Genomic DNA, 18,057 nt, shown 5'->3' on the forward strand with positions numbered 1-18,057 from the left:
TAAGCAATTTATCTCTGTTTCCTTTTGACTTTAGCTTATTATAGCCCAGTTGGGAAGAAAAATATCTATTTGAATAGTGGTTTGACCAGCACAAAGAATTATGGTAAAACCATCCTTACAAAGGTATGTTCTTTTATTTCTAAAAGAATAGTGTTAGAGTTTATTGTAGTAGAACCTCAGTTATATATTTATGTAGGTATTTTTTTAAAAAATGTAATATATACTTTTTTTTAATTTCTGCCTAAATAAAATTTATGTATTTTTGTGGGATATATGAAAATTAAAGCATAAAGAAGAAAATAAAAATGGCCTGTCAGCCTTCTTTTGAAACATGTGAGGACCACTGCTTTTCTCGAACCCTCCGTCCTGGAGCCCTCTGACCTGCAGCAACTCTTAGAGCTCCCTGTCTCCTAGTCCTGTGGTGCAGCTGTCATTCAAGGCATCCCACACCCTCTTATTTTCAGAACCCCATGGTCTCCCTCTTTCTCAGTGCCATCATTTTGGTGTAGTGTATCTTGCAGGAGCTTCCTAAGAAAAGGTAGATGACCTGCATATTGTTGGGATTTCGTATATCTGAAAATGTCTTTATTCCACTCTTAAGCCTGATTGATAATTTTGGCTGAGTATATTCTTAGTTCTCATGTTCTCTGTGGTCTTCTGTGCATGTTGCCTCTAAAGAATCTGAAGTCATTTTGAGTTCTTATCTTTGTATGTCACCTGTTTTTTTTTCTGGACTATCTTAAGATCTTGTTTTTCTCCAGCTATGTCTGTTAAAATGTGTTTGACTACAAATAACAGAAAATTAAATAAGCAGTGGTTTAAATAAGGGGTTTATTTGTCTCAGTCAACAAGAAGTTCAGGGATAGCATTTTCTGGGTGGTACAGCAATTCAGAGGTGCCCTCAGTGGCTCAAGAACAAGCAGGAAGTCTTTGTCCTCATGCATGTCACCTCATGGTTTTAAGATGGTTCTCTTCTGTGTTGGAGAAAGGAGGAGAAAGAGAACATGGCTAGCCTACTCTGGCCCTTCTAAAAAGCTTCTCTGTAGGCCCCATCCTGGCTTTTGTTTACATGTTACTGGACAGCGCTGGGTCACCTGGCTGCCCCTTAGCCTCAACGGAATGTGGAAAGCTGGCTATTTTAGCGGAGTATATTGCTGTCCTGAGCAAAATTAGGGCTCATTAAGTAAGGAAGAAGGGGAGAGAGATATATTTTTGTGGGATATATTTGGTGGGATTTTGGTAGGAAATATTAGTATCTGATATACTGATTTTTAATTTTTATTTTTTTTGAGACAGAGTCGTGCTCTGTGGCCCAGGCTGGAGGGCAGTGGCACCATCTTGGCTCACTGTAACTTTTGCCTTCCGGGTTCAAGCAGTTCTCCTGCTTCAACCTCCTGAGTAGTTGGGATTACAGGCACCTGTCACCACGCCTGGCTAATTTTTGTATTTTTGTTTTAAGTAGAGACAGGGTTTCACAATGTTGGCCAGGCTGGTCTCATGAACCCCTGACCTCAAGTGATCCACTCATCTTGGCTTCCCAAAGGGCTGGTTGGTATACTGATATTTTGACTATGATGTTATACTTGGTGTATGTTTATACTTGGTGTAGGGTATGGGAAAATATTTGCAAAAGATACATCTGAGAAAAGACTGCTATCTGAAATATACAAAGAGGCCGGGCATGGTGGCTCATTCCTATAATCTTCGGCACTTTGGGAGGCCGAGGCAGGAGAATCACTTGAGCCCAGGAGTTTGAAACTAACCTGGGCAAGATGGTCAGACCCTGTCTCTACAAAATTAAAAATAAATAAATAAATAAAAATTTCCATATGTATAAAGAACTGTTAAAATCCAACAATAAGAAAATGAACAACCTAATTTAAAAATAGACAAAAGAGCAGACAGATACCTCCAAAAATATACAGATAGCAGAGAAGCATATGAAAAGATGCTCAGCGTCATATGTCATTAGGAAATTGCAAATTAACAATGAAGCTGGGCGTAGGGGTACATGCCTGTGGTCCCAGTTGCTTGGGAGGCTGAGGTGGGAGGATTGCTCGAGCCCAGGAGTTTGAGACCCATCCTGGGCAACATTAGTGAGATCCTATTTCTATAAAAAACTTTTTAAGAAACCCAACAACAATGTGCTATTACTAGTAGCTTATTAGAATGGCTAAAATCCCCAGCACTGGCAACACAATTCCAACAAGGCTATGGAGCAACAGGAACTCTCATTAATTGCTGGTGGAAATGCAAAAATGGAACAGCCACTTTGGAAGACAGTTGGCAGTTTCTTTTCTTTTTCTTTTTTCTTTTTTTTTTTTTTGGAGACGGAGTTTCACTCTTGTCACCCAGGCTGGAGTGCAATGGCGCAATCTGGGCTCACTGCAACCTCTGCCTCCCAGGTTTAAGCGATTCTGCCTCAGTCTCCCGAGTAGCTGGGATTACAGTTGCCTGCCGCCACTCCCAGCTAATTTTTGTATTTTTAGTAGAGATGGGGTTTCACCATGTTGGCCAGGCTGGTCTCGAACTCCTGACCTCAGGTGATCTGCCTGCTTCAGCCTCCTAAAGTGCTGGGATTATGGGTGTGAGCCACTACGCCCGGCCATAAGAATGTTTATGGCAGCTTAATTCATAATTGATAAAACTTGGAAGCAACCAAGATATCCTTTAGTTGGTAAATGGATAAACTGGCACATCCATAAAATGAGAAAAAAATAAAAAGCTATTAGGCCATGAAAAAACATAGAGGAACCTTAAAAGCATACTACTAAGTAAAATAAGCCAGTCTGAAAGGCTATATACTATATGATTCCAAATATATGACATTCTGGAAAAGACAAAACTATGCAGACTATAAAATGATCAGTGATTGCTAGATGTTGGGGGAGGGAGGGACGAATAGGTGGAGAGCAGGGTAATTACTCTGTGTGATACTTTAACAGTCAGTATAAGACATTATGCATTTGTTGAAACACATAGAATATACAGCACAAAGAGTGGACCCTAACATAAACTGTGGACTTTGGGTGATTTAAAAACAGGTGGAAGCAGGAGCCTATAGTCCCAGCTACTCGGGAGGCTGAGGCGGGAGGATCACTTGAGGCCAAGAGTTAGAGGCTGTAGTGTGATAACTGCATCTGTGAATACCCGCTACATTCCAGCCTGAGCAACTTAGCGAGATCCTCTTTTTTTTTTTTTTTTGAGATGGAGTCTCGCTGTGTCTCCCATGCTGGAGTGCAATGGCACTATCTTGGCTCACTGCAAGCTCCGCCTCGTGGGTTCATGCCATTCTCCTGCCTCAGCCTCCCAAGTAGCTGGGACTACAGGCACCCCCACCACCACGCCCGGCTAATTTTTTGTATTTTTAGTAGAGACGGGGTTTCACTGTGTTAGCCAGGATGTTCTCAATCTCCTGACCTTGTGATCTGCCTGCCTTGGCCTCCCAAAGTGTTGGAATTACAGGCGTGAGCCACCGCGCCCGGCCCAAGACCCTGTCTCTTTTATATATATAATATATATATATATATATTTTTTTAAAATTATACTTAAAGTTCTAGGGTACATGTGCACAACGTACAGGTTTGTTACATATGTATACATGTGCCATGTTGGTGTGCTGCACCCATTAACTCGTCATTTACATTAGGTATATCTCCTAATGCTATCCCTTCCCCCTCCCCCGACCCCACGACAGGCACCGGTGTGTGATGTTCCCCTTCCTGTGTCCAAGTGTTCTCATTGTTCAATTCCTACCTATGAGTGAGAACATGCAGTGTTTGGTTTTTTGTCCTTGCGATAGTTTGCTGAGAATGATGGTTTCCAGCTTCATCCATGTCCCTACAAAGGACATGAACTCATCCTTTTTTATGGCTGCATAGTATTCCATGGTGTATATGTGCTACATTTTCTTAATCCAGTCTATCATTGTTGGACAATGTTGAACAACAATGTAAAGTGGTATGAGAAAAGAAAAAGACACTAATTAGTTTTTGGGAACCTTTTAATTTCTTTTTTTGTTTTCTTTTTTTTTTGAGATGGAGTTTTGCTCTTGTTGCCCAGGCTGGAGTGCAATGGTGTGATCTTGGCTCACTGCAACCTCTGCCTCCCAGGTTCAAGCAATTCTCCTGCCTCTGTCTCCTGAGCAGCTGGGATTACAGGCATGCGCCATCACGACCAGCTAATTTTGTATTTTTAGTAGAGATGGGGTTTCTCCATGTTGGTCAGGCTGGCTCTCGAACTCCTGATTTCAGGTGATCCGTCTGCCTCGGCCTCCCAAACTGCTGGATTACAGGCGTGAGCCACCGTGCCTGGCCTCAATTTCTAAATTTATTTTTTTCTTATGGTACTTTGTTTTAGGGGAAAAAATCTCTCAAACCGTGTTTTTCCTCTATTCTCACATCACAACAGTCATCAACACAGAAGACTTGTGTGACCAGACCAAATGTGTGGGGATTTTCCCCCACATATCAAGCAGTAGACATCAGCTAGGTGTCCTCCAGTTCAATTCAAACACTCTCCACCCAGAATAGTGTCAGATTTCACAGCTTGAGGGCCCAGTCCCACAAGACTGACTGTTCCCTCCTCCCCACCAGTTACAAGTCTGAGCCTCCAGAACTTCTGACCAACTGGCTTCAAGTTGGGGTTTCCACAACCTCCTATTTGGGTCTGATTAATTTGCTTAAGTGGCTCACAGAACTCAGGGAAAAGCTTAACTTAGTTTATGGGTTTATTACATAAGATATTTTAAAGGATACAAAGAAGCTGGGTGCGGTGGCTCACGCCTGTAATCCCAGCACTTTGGGAGGCCGAGGTGGGTAGATATCTGAGGTCAGGAGTTTGAGACCAGCCTGGCCAACATGGTGAAACCTCATCTCTACTAAAAATAGAAAAATTAGCCAGGTGTGGTGGTGCATGCCTGTAATCCCAGCCACTCGGGAGGCTGAGGCAGGAGAATTGCTTGAACCTGGGAGGCAGAGATTGCAGTGAGCTGAGACTGTGCCACTGTACTGGTCAACAGAGGGAGTCTTTGTCTCAAAAAATAAAAAATAAAAAAAGAAAGGATACAAAGAAATAGCCAAATGAAGGGATACATAGGGCGAGGTCTGGAAGGGTCCCAAGTACAGGAGCTTCTGTCCCCATGGAGTTAGGATGTACCTCCCTCCTGGCACACGAATGAGTTCTGCACCTTCCTGTCAACCTCCACGTATTCAAAATGCTCTCTGGAAGCTCTCTGAATCCTGTTCTTTGAGATTTTATGGAGGCTTCATTACATAAGCACGAATGACAACTGTGTAGAAATGTGACTGGACAAAATGGGTATGTTCTCATACTAACCGACTGAGTGGGGAAGCCCACCAAGGCCTGTCCAGATTCTCCTTGACCTCTCTGTGCAGCATTCCTCCCTCCACAGTAAAGGGCAGGACCCTCTCTAGAATGAGAATGAGAATGAGGATCTCTGGACCCACAGTCAGATTAGAGTCCTGCCTTGGATCAGGTAAAAGGAGGACAGGAGAAGGTCAGAGAGAGAGGTTCTGTTTCCTAAGGATTGCCCCTGAGCCCTAAAGCACCCCAACATTATAACAAAAGACTGTAACCAGGGATATGGAGGGTTATAAGCCAGGAACCATGGACAGAAACATATATGTGTGTATAATAGCTCATGCTCCTTTACTTTTTTGGATTCACAACTTCTTAATGGCTTGATTTCATGACATATTTTCTTTGGTCTTCCAGAACTTTCCTCTTAAAAAAACACAGCAAAAAACAAAATTTGATTTGAAATTTTTGAGATTTTTTTTACAGTCATTAGCAAATCCACTAATGAATTTTCCCCAAGCAGTTAGGAGATCTTTCTCTACATTACACCTTTGGGATTTGAGTGCTTTTGCTAAAAATTTAAGTTTTTTTTCCCACTACAGTTTTAATATGAACATGTGGAAAGACTTCTTGTATAGAAAAATGACTTGCAAAATATTATTTTTTCAGGCTCCATGGAGTGATTCCCCCCCCTTAGGAAAAAAGAAATCAGGAATTTTAAGTTTATATGTATATATATTTATTTTATTTTATTTTATTTATTTATTTTAAGACAGACTCTCACTCTTTTGCCCAGGCTGGGGTTCAGTGGCCTATCTTGGCTCACAGCAACCTCTGCCTCCTGGGTTCAAGCAATTCTTCTGGCTCAGCCTCCCAAATAGCTGCGATTACAGGCGCCCACCACAATGCCTGGCTAGGTTTTATATTTTTAGTAGAGACAGGGTTTCACCATGTTGGCCAGCCTGGTCTTGAACTCCTGACCTCAAGTGATCTGGCCGCCTTGGCCTCCCAAAGTGCTGGAATTCCAGGCATGAGCCACTGTGCCCAGCCTTTTAAGTTTGATATTTTATTCAGATAAATATGGAAAAAAAATTTTAGCTTTATTGGCAAAATTTGTTATTCATATAGAAATCATCTGATAATCTGATAGATTAAGTACAGCCCTGCAACTGGATTCTAATAAACCAAGTCCTCTAGGTCATTAAGATTGTTATTGGACATGAATTCAGTCATTGAGAAAATAAAACATTGTTTTGTTGTTCCTCAGTTGTGGTTTTTTTTTTTGTTTTTTTTTTAAGACAGAGTTTCACTCTTGTTGCCTAGGCTGGAGTGCAATGGTGCGATCTCGGCTCACTGCAACCTCCGCCTCCTGGGTTCAAGCGATTTTCCTGTCTCAGCCTCCCGAGTAGCCACCACGCCCAGCTAATTTTTTGTATTTTTAGTAGAGATGGGGTTTTACTATGTTGGCCAGGCTGGTCTCGAACTCCTGACCTCAGGCGATCCACCCACCTCGGCCTCCCAAAGTGCTGGGATTACAGGTGTGAGCCACTGCGCCCATCCGTATTGTTTTTTTTACCCCTTGCTTTTTTTTTCCTTTCTGCTGAGATGCTTTAGGTTTTAACAGGCATGTGATTGGGCCGAGGGGCGTGTGTGGAGGCTTGACAGTTAACTACAGTTAGCTTATTGCATTTATCAGCACCAGATTGTGTGTGGTTGAAATGGCCAAGATTTGATGTTTTGTTATGAATGTTCCAGTATATCTTATAAATTAATTTTCTTACATTGATTTGTTACTATTTACAATAATGTTTGATAGTATTAAATGGAATCCTGCTTATTCTGTTAAATTCATATAATTGGTAGAAGAATCACAGTCCGGTTATTACTCTTTTTTGAGACAGTCTTACTCTGTCACCCAGGCTGGAGTGCAGTCGTGTGATCATAGATCACTGTAGCCTCAGCCTCCCGGGTTCAGGTGATACTCTCACCTCAGCCTCCCAAGTAGCTGGGACCACAGGTGTGCACCACCATGCCTGGCTAATTTTTTTTTTTTTTTTTTTTGAGACGAAGTCTCGCCCTGTCTCCCAGGCTGGAGTGCAATGGCGTGATCTCAGCTCACTGCAACCTCTACCTGCTGGGTTCAAGCAGTTCTCCTGCCTTAGCCTCCCGAGTAGTTGAGATTACAGGCACGTGCTTCCGTGCCCAGCTAATTTTTGTATTTTTACTAGAGACAGGGTTTCACCATGTTGGCCAGGCTGGTCTCAAACTCCTGACCTCGTGATCCGCTGGTCTCGAACTCCTGACCTCGTGGTCCACCTGCCTCGGCCTCCCAAAGTGCTGGGATTACAGGCGTGAGCCACCATGCCCAGCCCACCTGGTTAATATTTTTTTTTATTTTTGTAGAGATAGGGTCTCCCTGTGTTACCCAGGCTGGCCTTGAACTCCTAGAGTCAAGTAATCCTCCCATCTCAGCCTCCTAAAGTGCTGGTATTATAAGCATGCAGTTCTCATTCTCTTGTTGATCTGATTATAAGGCTCTATTTAAGACAGCATAGGCCCAACTGGCAGAAGTAGGTGATGGTTGGATATTGAGAAATAATGTTTTCTTTGCATGATCCTTAAGGAAGCTGACCTGGTTACAACTCATGAATTGGGACATAATTTTGGAGCAGAACATGATCCGGATGGTCTAGCAGAATGTGCCCCGAATGAGGACCAGGGAGGAAAATATGTCATGTATCCCATAGCTGTTAGTGGCGATCACGAGAACAATAAGGTATGTGTGTGTTGAGAATTTTTTATGTGGTTTGGAAAGAGGCTGTGTGTAATGATCATGAGAGCTCAGAAATGTATTCCATTCCTAGGCGTTCCCCTAGGGATGGATGTGCAAATTATAAAGTACCTTGAAACGTGGCTGTGTGTTTTGGGGTGAAGCACGGTTCATCTAAATCTGGTTAAAACTATCATTTGGACTTTGTTGTCAAGCTTAATGGTGTAGATTTGAGCTCTAGGAAAAATTACTAATAGTAATGGCTTTTTTTGGAGTTCTGGATTTCAGGGTCTGGTGGGCTCAGGCTTTATGTTAAAAATTTCTCATTTCATTTACAAGTTGTCATTCATTTTAACTCTACTGTACAATTTACATGTTTTTATTAACTTTTGCAGTTAAACACATAGTTTGCCTGACTACAAGCCTCATGGGAGAAAGGCCCTTGTCTGTCTTATTCATAGCTCTATCTCCAGTGCCTAGTAGGAGTATCTGGCATGTAACAAACATTTGTTGAATAATTAATTGAATCATTTACTATTGAGGGTTTCTGATAGAGAATACCAGTTGATCTGGGATACTGTAAAACACTTTCAGAGACTTTAAGAGTGCTGTGACTAACTCTTAGAGTCTGAACTAAAAGTTGTGTTAATAAATATCTGGTTCTTTCATTTTATTTGAAGTTAAACAGCATAAAGCAGTGTGAAGAAAACAATAGTTGGGCTGCTGAGTTAAAGAGGGTTAGTGGGGAGAGCTTAAAGGAGTCTGATTCTAATCACAAAAGATTGTGAAGTATTTGTCCTGACTCCTATTTTGAGCTTGGCTGTGGGCTAATGTGCAAGCCTGCCCTGGACACAGAGGGAAAGATTACTTCTGCTTTTCCCTGGCTCTGACACCCTGCTTTCTGAAATTTCTGCCTCCTGTTCTTTTCATGATCTTTGATTGTTGTATCTCATTTTCTTTGGCTTTTCCTGTATATTTTCTGCATCTCGTTTTCTTTGGCTGTTATGTGTAAACAGTTCCTCTGTTACTTTGCATGTTATGTTTTATTTTTCCTCTGCTTGACAACTTGTGCCAGAGAAACATTTTTTTACCCCTTTTTGTCTACTCTTCTAACTTGTCAAACTGTTTTATTTTCCTTCTCTTTTCGTAGTCTCTGCATTTCTAATCATGTTCCCTGTAGTTCAGTGCTATCCAATAGAGCTTTCTGCTGCGGGGTGGGGGATGTTCTGCGTCTGCTCTGCCCAGTATAGTAACCACTAACCCAGTGGAGCAATTGAAATGTGGCTAGAAACTGAGGAACTGAATTGTAAATTCTATTTTATTTAAATTTTTAATAATGTTTGCCTGTGATGGGAAATGGGAATGGGCATTAAGTGTAAAAGGACATGAGTGACATTACTGGAAGAATGGAAATGTCCTAAAATTGACTTATGGCAATGGTTTCAACACGTGGTAAAGTTATTAGAAATCACTGAGTTATATACTTGAAATGGATGAATTTTGTGATATGTGAAATATGTCTCAATAAAGTTGTTAATAAGCCAACAAACAAAAACAGCAGTGTGGGAGCAGAGGAAAAGTAGCGCAGATATAGAGGAGCTGTGAAGCCATGAGTTGATCGTTGTTGACGCTGGTGAGGGGCACGGGGGCATTCATGATACCATCCTATCTACTTCATAGATGCTTGAATATTTCTGTAATAGAAAGTGTAAAATATGTGACTAGGAACAAAATTTAAGTAGCCACATATGGTTGGTGGCTACCATATTGCATACTGTTTCTCTAAGTAATAGGTCATATGCTTCTTGGTTATGAGGATAGTGTCAGAACTTGGGAGCAAAATGTTTTACTTTGCAGACTGCCTGAGTGGACATGCATGCTGCTAACTCTTCCTGCTGCCAGTTCTGGGGCTCTTCAAAACAGCCCTGTAAGAACTTGCCAGTGAGGCATGGTGGCTCACACCTGTAATCCCAGCACTTTGAGAGGCCGAGGTGGGCAGATCACTTGAGCCTAGGAGTTCAAGATCAGCCTGGGCAACATGTGAAACTCCGTCTCTACAGAAAATACAAAAATTAGCTGGGCATAGGAGAAGCACATGCTTGTAGTAGTCCCAGCTACTCAGGAGGCTAAGGTAGGAGGAACCCGGGGAGTTCCAGGCGGCAGTGAACCAAGGTTGTGCTACTGTACTCCAGCCTGGATGACAGAGTGAGACTTTGTCTCAAAAAAAGGAAAAAGAAAAAAAAGAACTTGCTAATGAGAATGGGTCCTGGGAAGAACTTTTTTTTTCTGGAGCTGCCAGTCTATATCAACGAAGAACTATTTATTTATTTTGTCCTGAGCACATCATATTTAGTCTGTGTTTTTCTAGTTTGGTTGCCCAAGTAGGAGTCCCCTTGTAAGAAGATAATGTGCATCTTCTATGTTTTATTTATTTATTATTATTTATTATGATTTTTTGAGATGGAGTCTCACTCTGTCGCCCAGGCTGGAGTGCAGTGGTGTGATCTCTGCTCACTGCAACCTCCGCCTCCCAGGTTCAAGTGATTCTCCTGCCTCAGCCTCCTGAGTAGCTGGGGTTACAGGCACATGCCACCACACCTGGCCAATTTTTGTGGTTTTAGTAGGATGGGGTTTCACCATGTTGGCCAGGTTGGTCAACTGACTGGTCAACAAACTCCTGACCTCAGGTGATCCACCTGCCTCGGCCTCTCAAAGTGCTGGGATTACAGGCATGAGCCGCTGCGCCCAGCCTATGTTTTAAATGAATTCCTTAATAAAAATATTTTTAACTGATCAAAAGGGCTTACAGGACAAAAATAAAGTAGTTTCTTGACCTAGAAAGACAGAACCCATCACCCTCTACTAGGCAAGCCTATGAAGAGCAGTCTGCCATGGGTGGACTTCTCTGTGGACAGATGACATTAGTGAAAAAGAATGTAGGACCTTTGAGATTGTAACTTCTTAGGAAGGTTTGCTGAAGGGAAGAGGAGGTCTTATGACAAGGATACAAACAGAAGCTGCCAGATCTTCAGGGATGTGTAGGCAGAAAGCCAGAGTTGAGGGTTGGTCCTTTCTTCTTTACTGCTCTCCAGCTGCTTGGGAGTTGTAACTCTGACAAATCACTGAAGAGGTCTTCTTATCTGTTCACTGTGAATTTTAACTCCATTTTAACTTGATAAAATGGAGCCCAGAGATACATGATGTTGATGAATAAACCCACCAAAATGCCAACTGCCTGAGGCCCTGATTAGAATAACCAGACCCCTTAGACATCTGTACTGTAACAACAGATTTGGGCCGGGCGCAGTGGCTCATGCCTGTAATCCCAGCACTTTGGAGACTGAGGCAGGCAGATCATGAGGTCAAGAGATTGAGGCCATCCTGGTCAACATGGTGAAACCCTGTTTCTACAAAAAATACAAAAATTAGCTGGGCGTGGTGGCATGCACCCGTAGTCCTAGCTACTCAGGAGGCTGAGGCAGAAGAATCACTTGAACCCGGGAGGCGGAGGTTACAATGAACCAAGATTGTGCCTCTGTAGTCCAGCCTGGCGACAGAGCGAGACTCCAACTAAAAAAAAAAAAAAAAAAAGATTTGAAGATTTTTTTAAAAAGCCAGTTAGTGTTTCTGTTTAAGATGAGGTCTTTGCTATCTTTCTGAAACTAGCTCCTTTGGTGTCTGATTTGGTAGTTACAGGCACCTTTGGAGGGTCTCATACACTTGGCTCTCAGGGGCTTCATGATTGTTGTCTGGGGTGAAAGTGAAGGCATTTTGGCATCTGCAGAGCACTTTGGAGACCCCGACCTAAGGAGTAACTATGCTCAGTTTTCCCTAAGCCTCCTCTTTCTTTGATAACTTCAGGAGGTCTGGAAAATGACCTCAGTTTTAGAGCTCCTGATAAAACCCTCAGCCTTAAAAGGGAGTTATCCTAGTGGTTCTGTACTCCAGAGTGGGAAGCTAGTGTAGAGACTTTTTGAGACACTGCTCTTGCTGGTTGATGAAAATGTTTAGGTAACAATTTGGGATTTAATTTATGTAAAATGTACTATTATGCCTATTACTAAGCTCAAATATTTAAACAACTTTAAACTTGGATCATCCACATAAGTAGCCAAAGAAGGAGAAGAAACCCCTTCTGCATTTCTGAATCATTTTGTCTGTGACAACATTAACCTATAGAGGTTCTTAATTCTTGTCACTGCATGAGTGGCATGTCTGAGGTGGGGAGATTTCAAGTCTGATGGAGCTATGAGCTCTCTGTTGTGCTATTCTGCTTGTCCTCAAGCGGGCTTTGGCTGGGATGTTTGGCCTCAGTATTTGTATAGCTTGCTTACCTTCATAAGAAGAATTATAGATCCTTAACCAAGTTCACACCAGCCATTTAGCATTCTATGGAGGGAGGTTCCCAGTTCCTTATCAGTGGCCTTTGGAGGAGACTGTGATGGCCTTGCCATAACTCCAGGGTGGCTCTGATGGTGGTTTTACATTAAGAGTTTGTCTCTAGAGAAGACACAAACATTGCATGGGAATACATTTTTATGATATTATTTTGGGTCCTTATTGCCTTTTTTCTCTCAAGATGTTTTCAAACTGCAGTAAACAATCAATCTATAAGACCATTGAAAGTAAGGCCCAGGAGTGTTTTCAAGAACGCAGCAATAAAGTGTGTGGGAACTCGAGGGTGGATGAAGGAGAAGAGTGTGATCCTGGCATCATGTATCTGAACAACGACACCTGCTGCAACAGTGACTGCACGTTGAAGGAAGGTGTCCAGTGCAGGTAAGGAGTCTCTCCACAGGGATTTTGGGAAGTTGGTATAACAAGATGTCCAAAATAAGAGAAGACTGAACTTGCAGGGGCTTTAGAATCAACTGAAAGGGGTGTGTGTGTGTTTGTTTACATTTACCTCTTTTGCCCTTCACAGCAAGAAACTGCTTTCTGGGCCCGGCACAGTGGCTTACTCCTGTCATCCCAGCACTCTGGGAGGCTGAGGTGGGAGAAATGCTTGAGCCCAGGAGTTTGAGAACAGCCTGGGCAACATAGTGAGACACTGTCTCTTAAAAAACAAAAAACAAGAAAAGAAGAAGCTTTCTGGAAAGCAGTGTGACATTATGTGACAAAATCCTTGACCTTGCATGCTCCTTGGTTTAGCAGTCCTGTAGTTAAAAGAATCTTTTTTTTTTTTTTTTTTTTTTTTTTTTGAGACAGTCGTGCTCTGTCACCAGGCTGGAGTGCAGTGGCGCCATCTTGGCTTACTGCAATCTCTGCCTCCCGGGTTCAAGTGATTCCCCTGCCTTAGCCTCCTGAGTAGTGGGACTACAGGCACGCATCACCATGCCCAGCTAATTTTTTGTATTAGTAGAGACGAGGTTTCACCATGGTGGCCAGGATGGTCTCCAACTCCAGACCTTGTGATCCGTCCACCTTGGCCTCCCAAAGTGCTGGGATTACAGGTGTGAGGCACCGTGCCTGGCAAAATAATCTTTTTTATTTTATTTATTTATTTATTTTGAGATGGAGTCTCGCTCTGTTGCCAGGCTGGAGTGCAGTGGTGTGATCTCAGCGCACTGCAATCTCCGCCTCCCAGGTTCAAGCGATTCCCCTTGCCTCAGCCTCCCCAGTAACTGGGACTACAGGTACGCACCATCACGCCTGGCTGATTTTTTGTATTTTAGTAGAGATAGAGTTTAGCATGTTGGCCGGGATGGTCTCGATCTCCTGACTTCGTGATCTGCCCACCTTGGCCTCCCAAAGAGCTGGGATTACAGAGGGGAGCCACCGTGCCCGGCCTTTATTTTTTTTTTGAGACAGGGTCTCAGTCTGTTGCCCAAGATGGAGTGCAGTGGCACGATCATGGCTCACTGCAGCCTCAAACCTCCCAGGCTCAATCAGTCCTTCCACCTCAGCCTCCCAGATAGACAGGACTACAGGTGTGTGCCACCTGGCTAATTTTTTTTGTATTTTTTATAGAGATGGGGTTTTGCCATGTTGCCCAAGCTGGTTGTAAAGTCCTGGACTCAAGTGATCCACCCTTCTAAGCCTCCTAAAGTGTGGAGATTCTAGGTATGAGGCACCATGCCTGGCCCAAATAATCTTTTATTTCTATTTTTTTTTTTTTTTTCGAGACGGAGTCTTGCTTTGTCACCCAGGCTGGAGTGCAGTGGTGTGATCTCGGCTCACTGCAACCTCCGCCTCCTGGGTTCAAGCCATTCCCCTGCCTCAGCCTCCCCAGTAGCTGGGATTACAGTGCGCACCACCACGCCCAGCTAATTTTTGTGTTTTTAGTAGAGATGGGGTTTCACCATGTTGGCCAGGCTGGTCTCGAACTCCTGACTTTGTGATCTGCCTGCCTCGGCCTCCCAAAGTGTTGGGATTACAGGCGTGAGCCACCACTCCTGGCCGCCCGAAGAATCTTTTGGGCAACAGAGATGTATAAGATTTAACAAGGTTTTTTTATGGCTACATCTTAATAGCAAAATTTTGGAAACAATCAAAATGACTGTCTTGGGATATGAATGTTATCATGATTCTATACACTGGAATAGTGTGGAGGAAGTAGGTTACAAGTTAGAAAGTTACCCAGGTTTTCATTTTTTATATCCACTGATAGGCCAGTGCCTGGCTTAGAAGTAAAAGGATTAAACTTCAGTTTTCTGGTGAATAATTGAGATTTAACTGGATACAGTGCATATTAACACTGTAAATACTGATGGGGAGTAGAGTTCTGGCTGCTGAGTGTCTTAGCTATGGATTGCCTTGTGGCCCCACCTTGTCTTTTTTTTTTTTTTTTTTTTTTTTTGAGACAGAGTCTCTCGCCCTGTTGACCAGGCTGGAGTGCGGTGGCGCGATCTTGGCTCACTGCAACCTCTGCCTTCCAGGTTCAAGCTATTCTCCTGCCTCAGCCTCCTGAGTAGCTGGGATTACAGGCGTGCGACACCATGCCCAGCTAATTTTTTGTATCTTTAGTAGAGATGGGGTTTCACCATGTTGGCCAGGCTGGTCTCAAACTCCTGACCTCGTGGTCCACCCGCCTCATCTTTTTTTTTTTTTTTTTTTTCTTTTTTTGAGACAGAATTTCTCTCGTTGCCTAGGCTGGAGGGCAGTGGTGCGATCTCGGCTCACTGCAACCTCCGCCTCCTGGGTCCAAGCGATTCTCCTGCCTCAGCCTCCTAAGTAGCTGGGATTACAGGAGCACACCACCACGCCCGGCTAATTTTTGTATTTTTAGTAGAGATGGGGTTTCACCATGTTGGCCAGGCTCATCTCGAACTCTGCTGACCTCAGGTGATCCACCCACCTTGGCCTCCCAAAGTGTTGGGTTGGGATTATAGGTGTGAGCCACCTCGCCCAGCCCATCTTGTCTTTTTTAAATTAATGCGTTAAATGAATGAAAACCAAGGGCACCAAGGTGTTTCAAAGGTGATTGCTGTGTTCCCATTCTTTTCTGCTACAGTGTGGCATTGATGTGACCTTACGCACATTAGGAAGAGATAAAGTGTGTGCAGGTAGCTCTAGCAGTGGAGATGTCTGATGATGTAAGAGTGGGTGACGGAGCCAGGAGGTCTTCCCCTGTGATCTTCAGGTCACTGTAACATAACTGTAGCATTTGATTTGATATGGGGCTATAATTTGAATTGCTCTGTTCCTGTCTGCTGTTCTTCTCCAGTGATAGGAACAGTCCTTGCTGTAAAAACTGTCAGTTTGAGACTGCCCAGAAGAAGTGCCAGGAGGCGATTAATGCTACTTGCAAAGGCGTGTCCTACTGCACAGGTTGGTGTTCTTGTTGCTTTCTTGGAATGCTGTGGGTCAAGTGTGTGTGTCTTTGAAAAACAAGATTATGTTTTGTTCAGATGAGAGACACCCTATTTTTAATCTCATATGCCGGGTTGAGTTTCTGGCACTCCTTAGTTTGTGACACTTGGCTTTGGTGGGTTTAAGACCTGTTTCTATTTCTCTTTCATCCATCACTCTCCTCTTTCTCCTCACAGACATCCACTCTACTGTGGTTAATATTTGCCTGGATATGTGTATATCCTTGAAAGATAATATGGTGTTATGTATGTGTTTTTAATGTGCCAAAATGATATTCTACCGTAAATTTACTTTTAAAAAATTCAGTATCATGTTTTAAAGAATTATCTGTATTGTGCTACAGATAATTTAACAAGGTTTTTTATGGCTACATCCTAATAGCAAAATTTTGGAAACAATCAAAATGACAATCTTGGGATAATGAATGTTATCATGAATCTATGCACTGGAATAGTGTGGAGGACGCAGGATACAAGTTAGAAGGTTAACCAGTTTTTCTATATGTATCTATATGTATTTCACTGTTGGGGGCACCTACATATTGTTTAGTTATGTGATTGGCTGTGTTTTACTTACAGTTCACCAAGTGGTAGCTACTTCCATTGCCTTCATCCCCTTGATATTCCAGATAGGACACAGATCACATCCTCCCACGTCCCTTCAGGAACCCGTGTGTTTCTCTGGGTACTGAGGAGTGTCATTGTGTAGTCACAGAGGCAGGATATGCTGGTCTCTAGAGCACCACTGCTAGGTTGCCTGTGTCTGAGGACTCCTGTATCCCAACGTTCTGGCCAACACTTGGAATTACCCTGCTGTCCTATTAGCATGATGAGTATAAAGTAATCTCTTGTTCTTACTTTTTTTTTTTTAACAGCCCTTGTCCTAATGCACTTACTTACGTTTTTCTTGAGCATCTCTTTATATTTTTCAGCTATTCAGATTTCTCCTGTGAATAGCCAGTTCATATATTTCGTTCATTTTTTAAAAATTGGGTTTCATGTTATTTCACTACTGTGGATTTGGAGGAGTTCTTACATAATCATCCATTTGGTTTGCATACACCTCCTATCTGTTGCCATTCTCAGAACAGAAATCTCTAACGTAATCAAATCCATCGTTTTGTTGTGTGTGTGTGTTTATTTTTTAAACACATGGTTCAGAAAAGCCATGGCGGATGGTTAAAAAGATATTTTCCACAGCTGCTTCTATTAGCTTCATAAGTTGTCCTTTTACATTCAGGACTTGAATCTTTCTGGCGCTGACCTTTCCAGGTGTCCAGTATCTTCTGTTGTTCGGTCAATTGTTGCTTTAAAAATTTCAAAGCTATGTTATTACTAGGTATATAAACGGACACATCTCTACATCTTTATCTGCTGTTCCTTACCAGTATATAATGTTCCTTTTTTACCTTTGTGATGTTTTTTGACTTAAATTGTCAAAAAGCAATATTCAGTTTGCTATTCTAGTTTTTTTGTTCCTCTGATATCTGTCCCATTCTAATATTTTTCAAAATTTCTCTCTCTTGGTTGGTTGGTTTGATTTTGTAATAGCTTTATTGATACATAATTCACACCCATGCAGTTTGCCCATTTAAAGTGTACAGTTTAATGATTTTTAGTATATTCAGATTTATGCAGTCATCACAATTAATTTTAGAACATTTACATTACTCCAGAAAGAAACCCTGTATCCTTTAGCTATGATCCTCCAATCTCCCCATTCCCAACTCAGAGCAACCACTAACCACCCTATTCTTTATGGAGTTGTCTGTTTTGAACATTTCATATAAATGGAATTATACAATATGTGGTCTTTCGTGACCACATATTGTATGACTGGCTTCTTTCACTGAACATAGCATTTTCAAGGTTCATGTATGTTGTAGCATGTATCAGTACTTCATGTACTTTTATTGCTGGGTAATATTCCATTGCATGGATATGCCACATTTTGTTCATTCATTGGTTGGTAGACATTTGGGTTGTTTCCACTTTTTTGCTATAACAAATAATGCTGCTGTGAACATTTATGTATGAGTTTTTGTGTGGACAATTCCTTTGGATATTATTCAGGAATAGAATTTCTGGGTCATGTGGTAACTATGCTTAATCTTTTGAGGAGATGTCAGACTGTTTTCCAAAATGGCTATACCATTT

The 18,057-nt window shown here is 42.3% G+C and overlaps 1 protein-coding gene and 1 long non-coding RNA gene across 4 annotated transcripts in view; one reads left to right on the top strand and one right to left on the bottom strand.

Annotated features, from left to right (window-relative positions):
• ADAM17 (ADAM metallopeptidase domain 17) overlaps positions 1-18,057 on the top strand; it is a 66,263-nt gene that overhangs the window by 36,748 nt on the left and 11,458 nt on the right. For all 3 annotated transcript variants that reach the window (XM_054474440.2, XM_054474442.2, XM_054474444.2), the window contains 4 exons: positions 35-123; positions 7,943-8,095; positions 12,669-12,868; positions 15,756-15,859. In XM_054474440.2, the coding sequence (XP_054330415.1) occupies positions 35-123; positions 7,943-8,095; positions 12,669-12,868; positions 15,756-15,859 (546 nt within the window). The remainder of the gene's footprint in view (positions 1-34; positions 124-7,942; positions 8,096-12,668; positions 12,869-15,755; positions 15,860-18,057) is intronic.
• LOC129029731 (uncharacterized) lies at positions 814-16,582 on the bottom strand. Its single transcript, XR_008500378.1, has 3 exons — positions 16,478-16,582; positions 12,424-12,589; positions 814-974 (listed from the first exon to the last, which is right to left on the bottom strand). It is a non-coding gene; the product is annotated as an uncharacterized LOC129029731 (long non-coding RNA).

Source organism: Pongo pygmaeus, chromosome 12, assembly GCF_028885625.2.
Source record: "Pongo pygmaeus isolate AG05252 chromosome 12, NHGRI_mPonPyg2-v2.0_pri, whole genome shotgun sequence".
Taxonomy (NCBI): domain Eukaryota; kingdom Metazoa; phylum Chordata; class Mammalia; order Primates; family Hominidae; genus Pongo; species Pongo pygmaeus.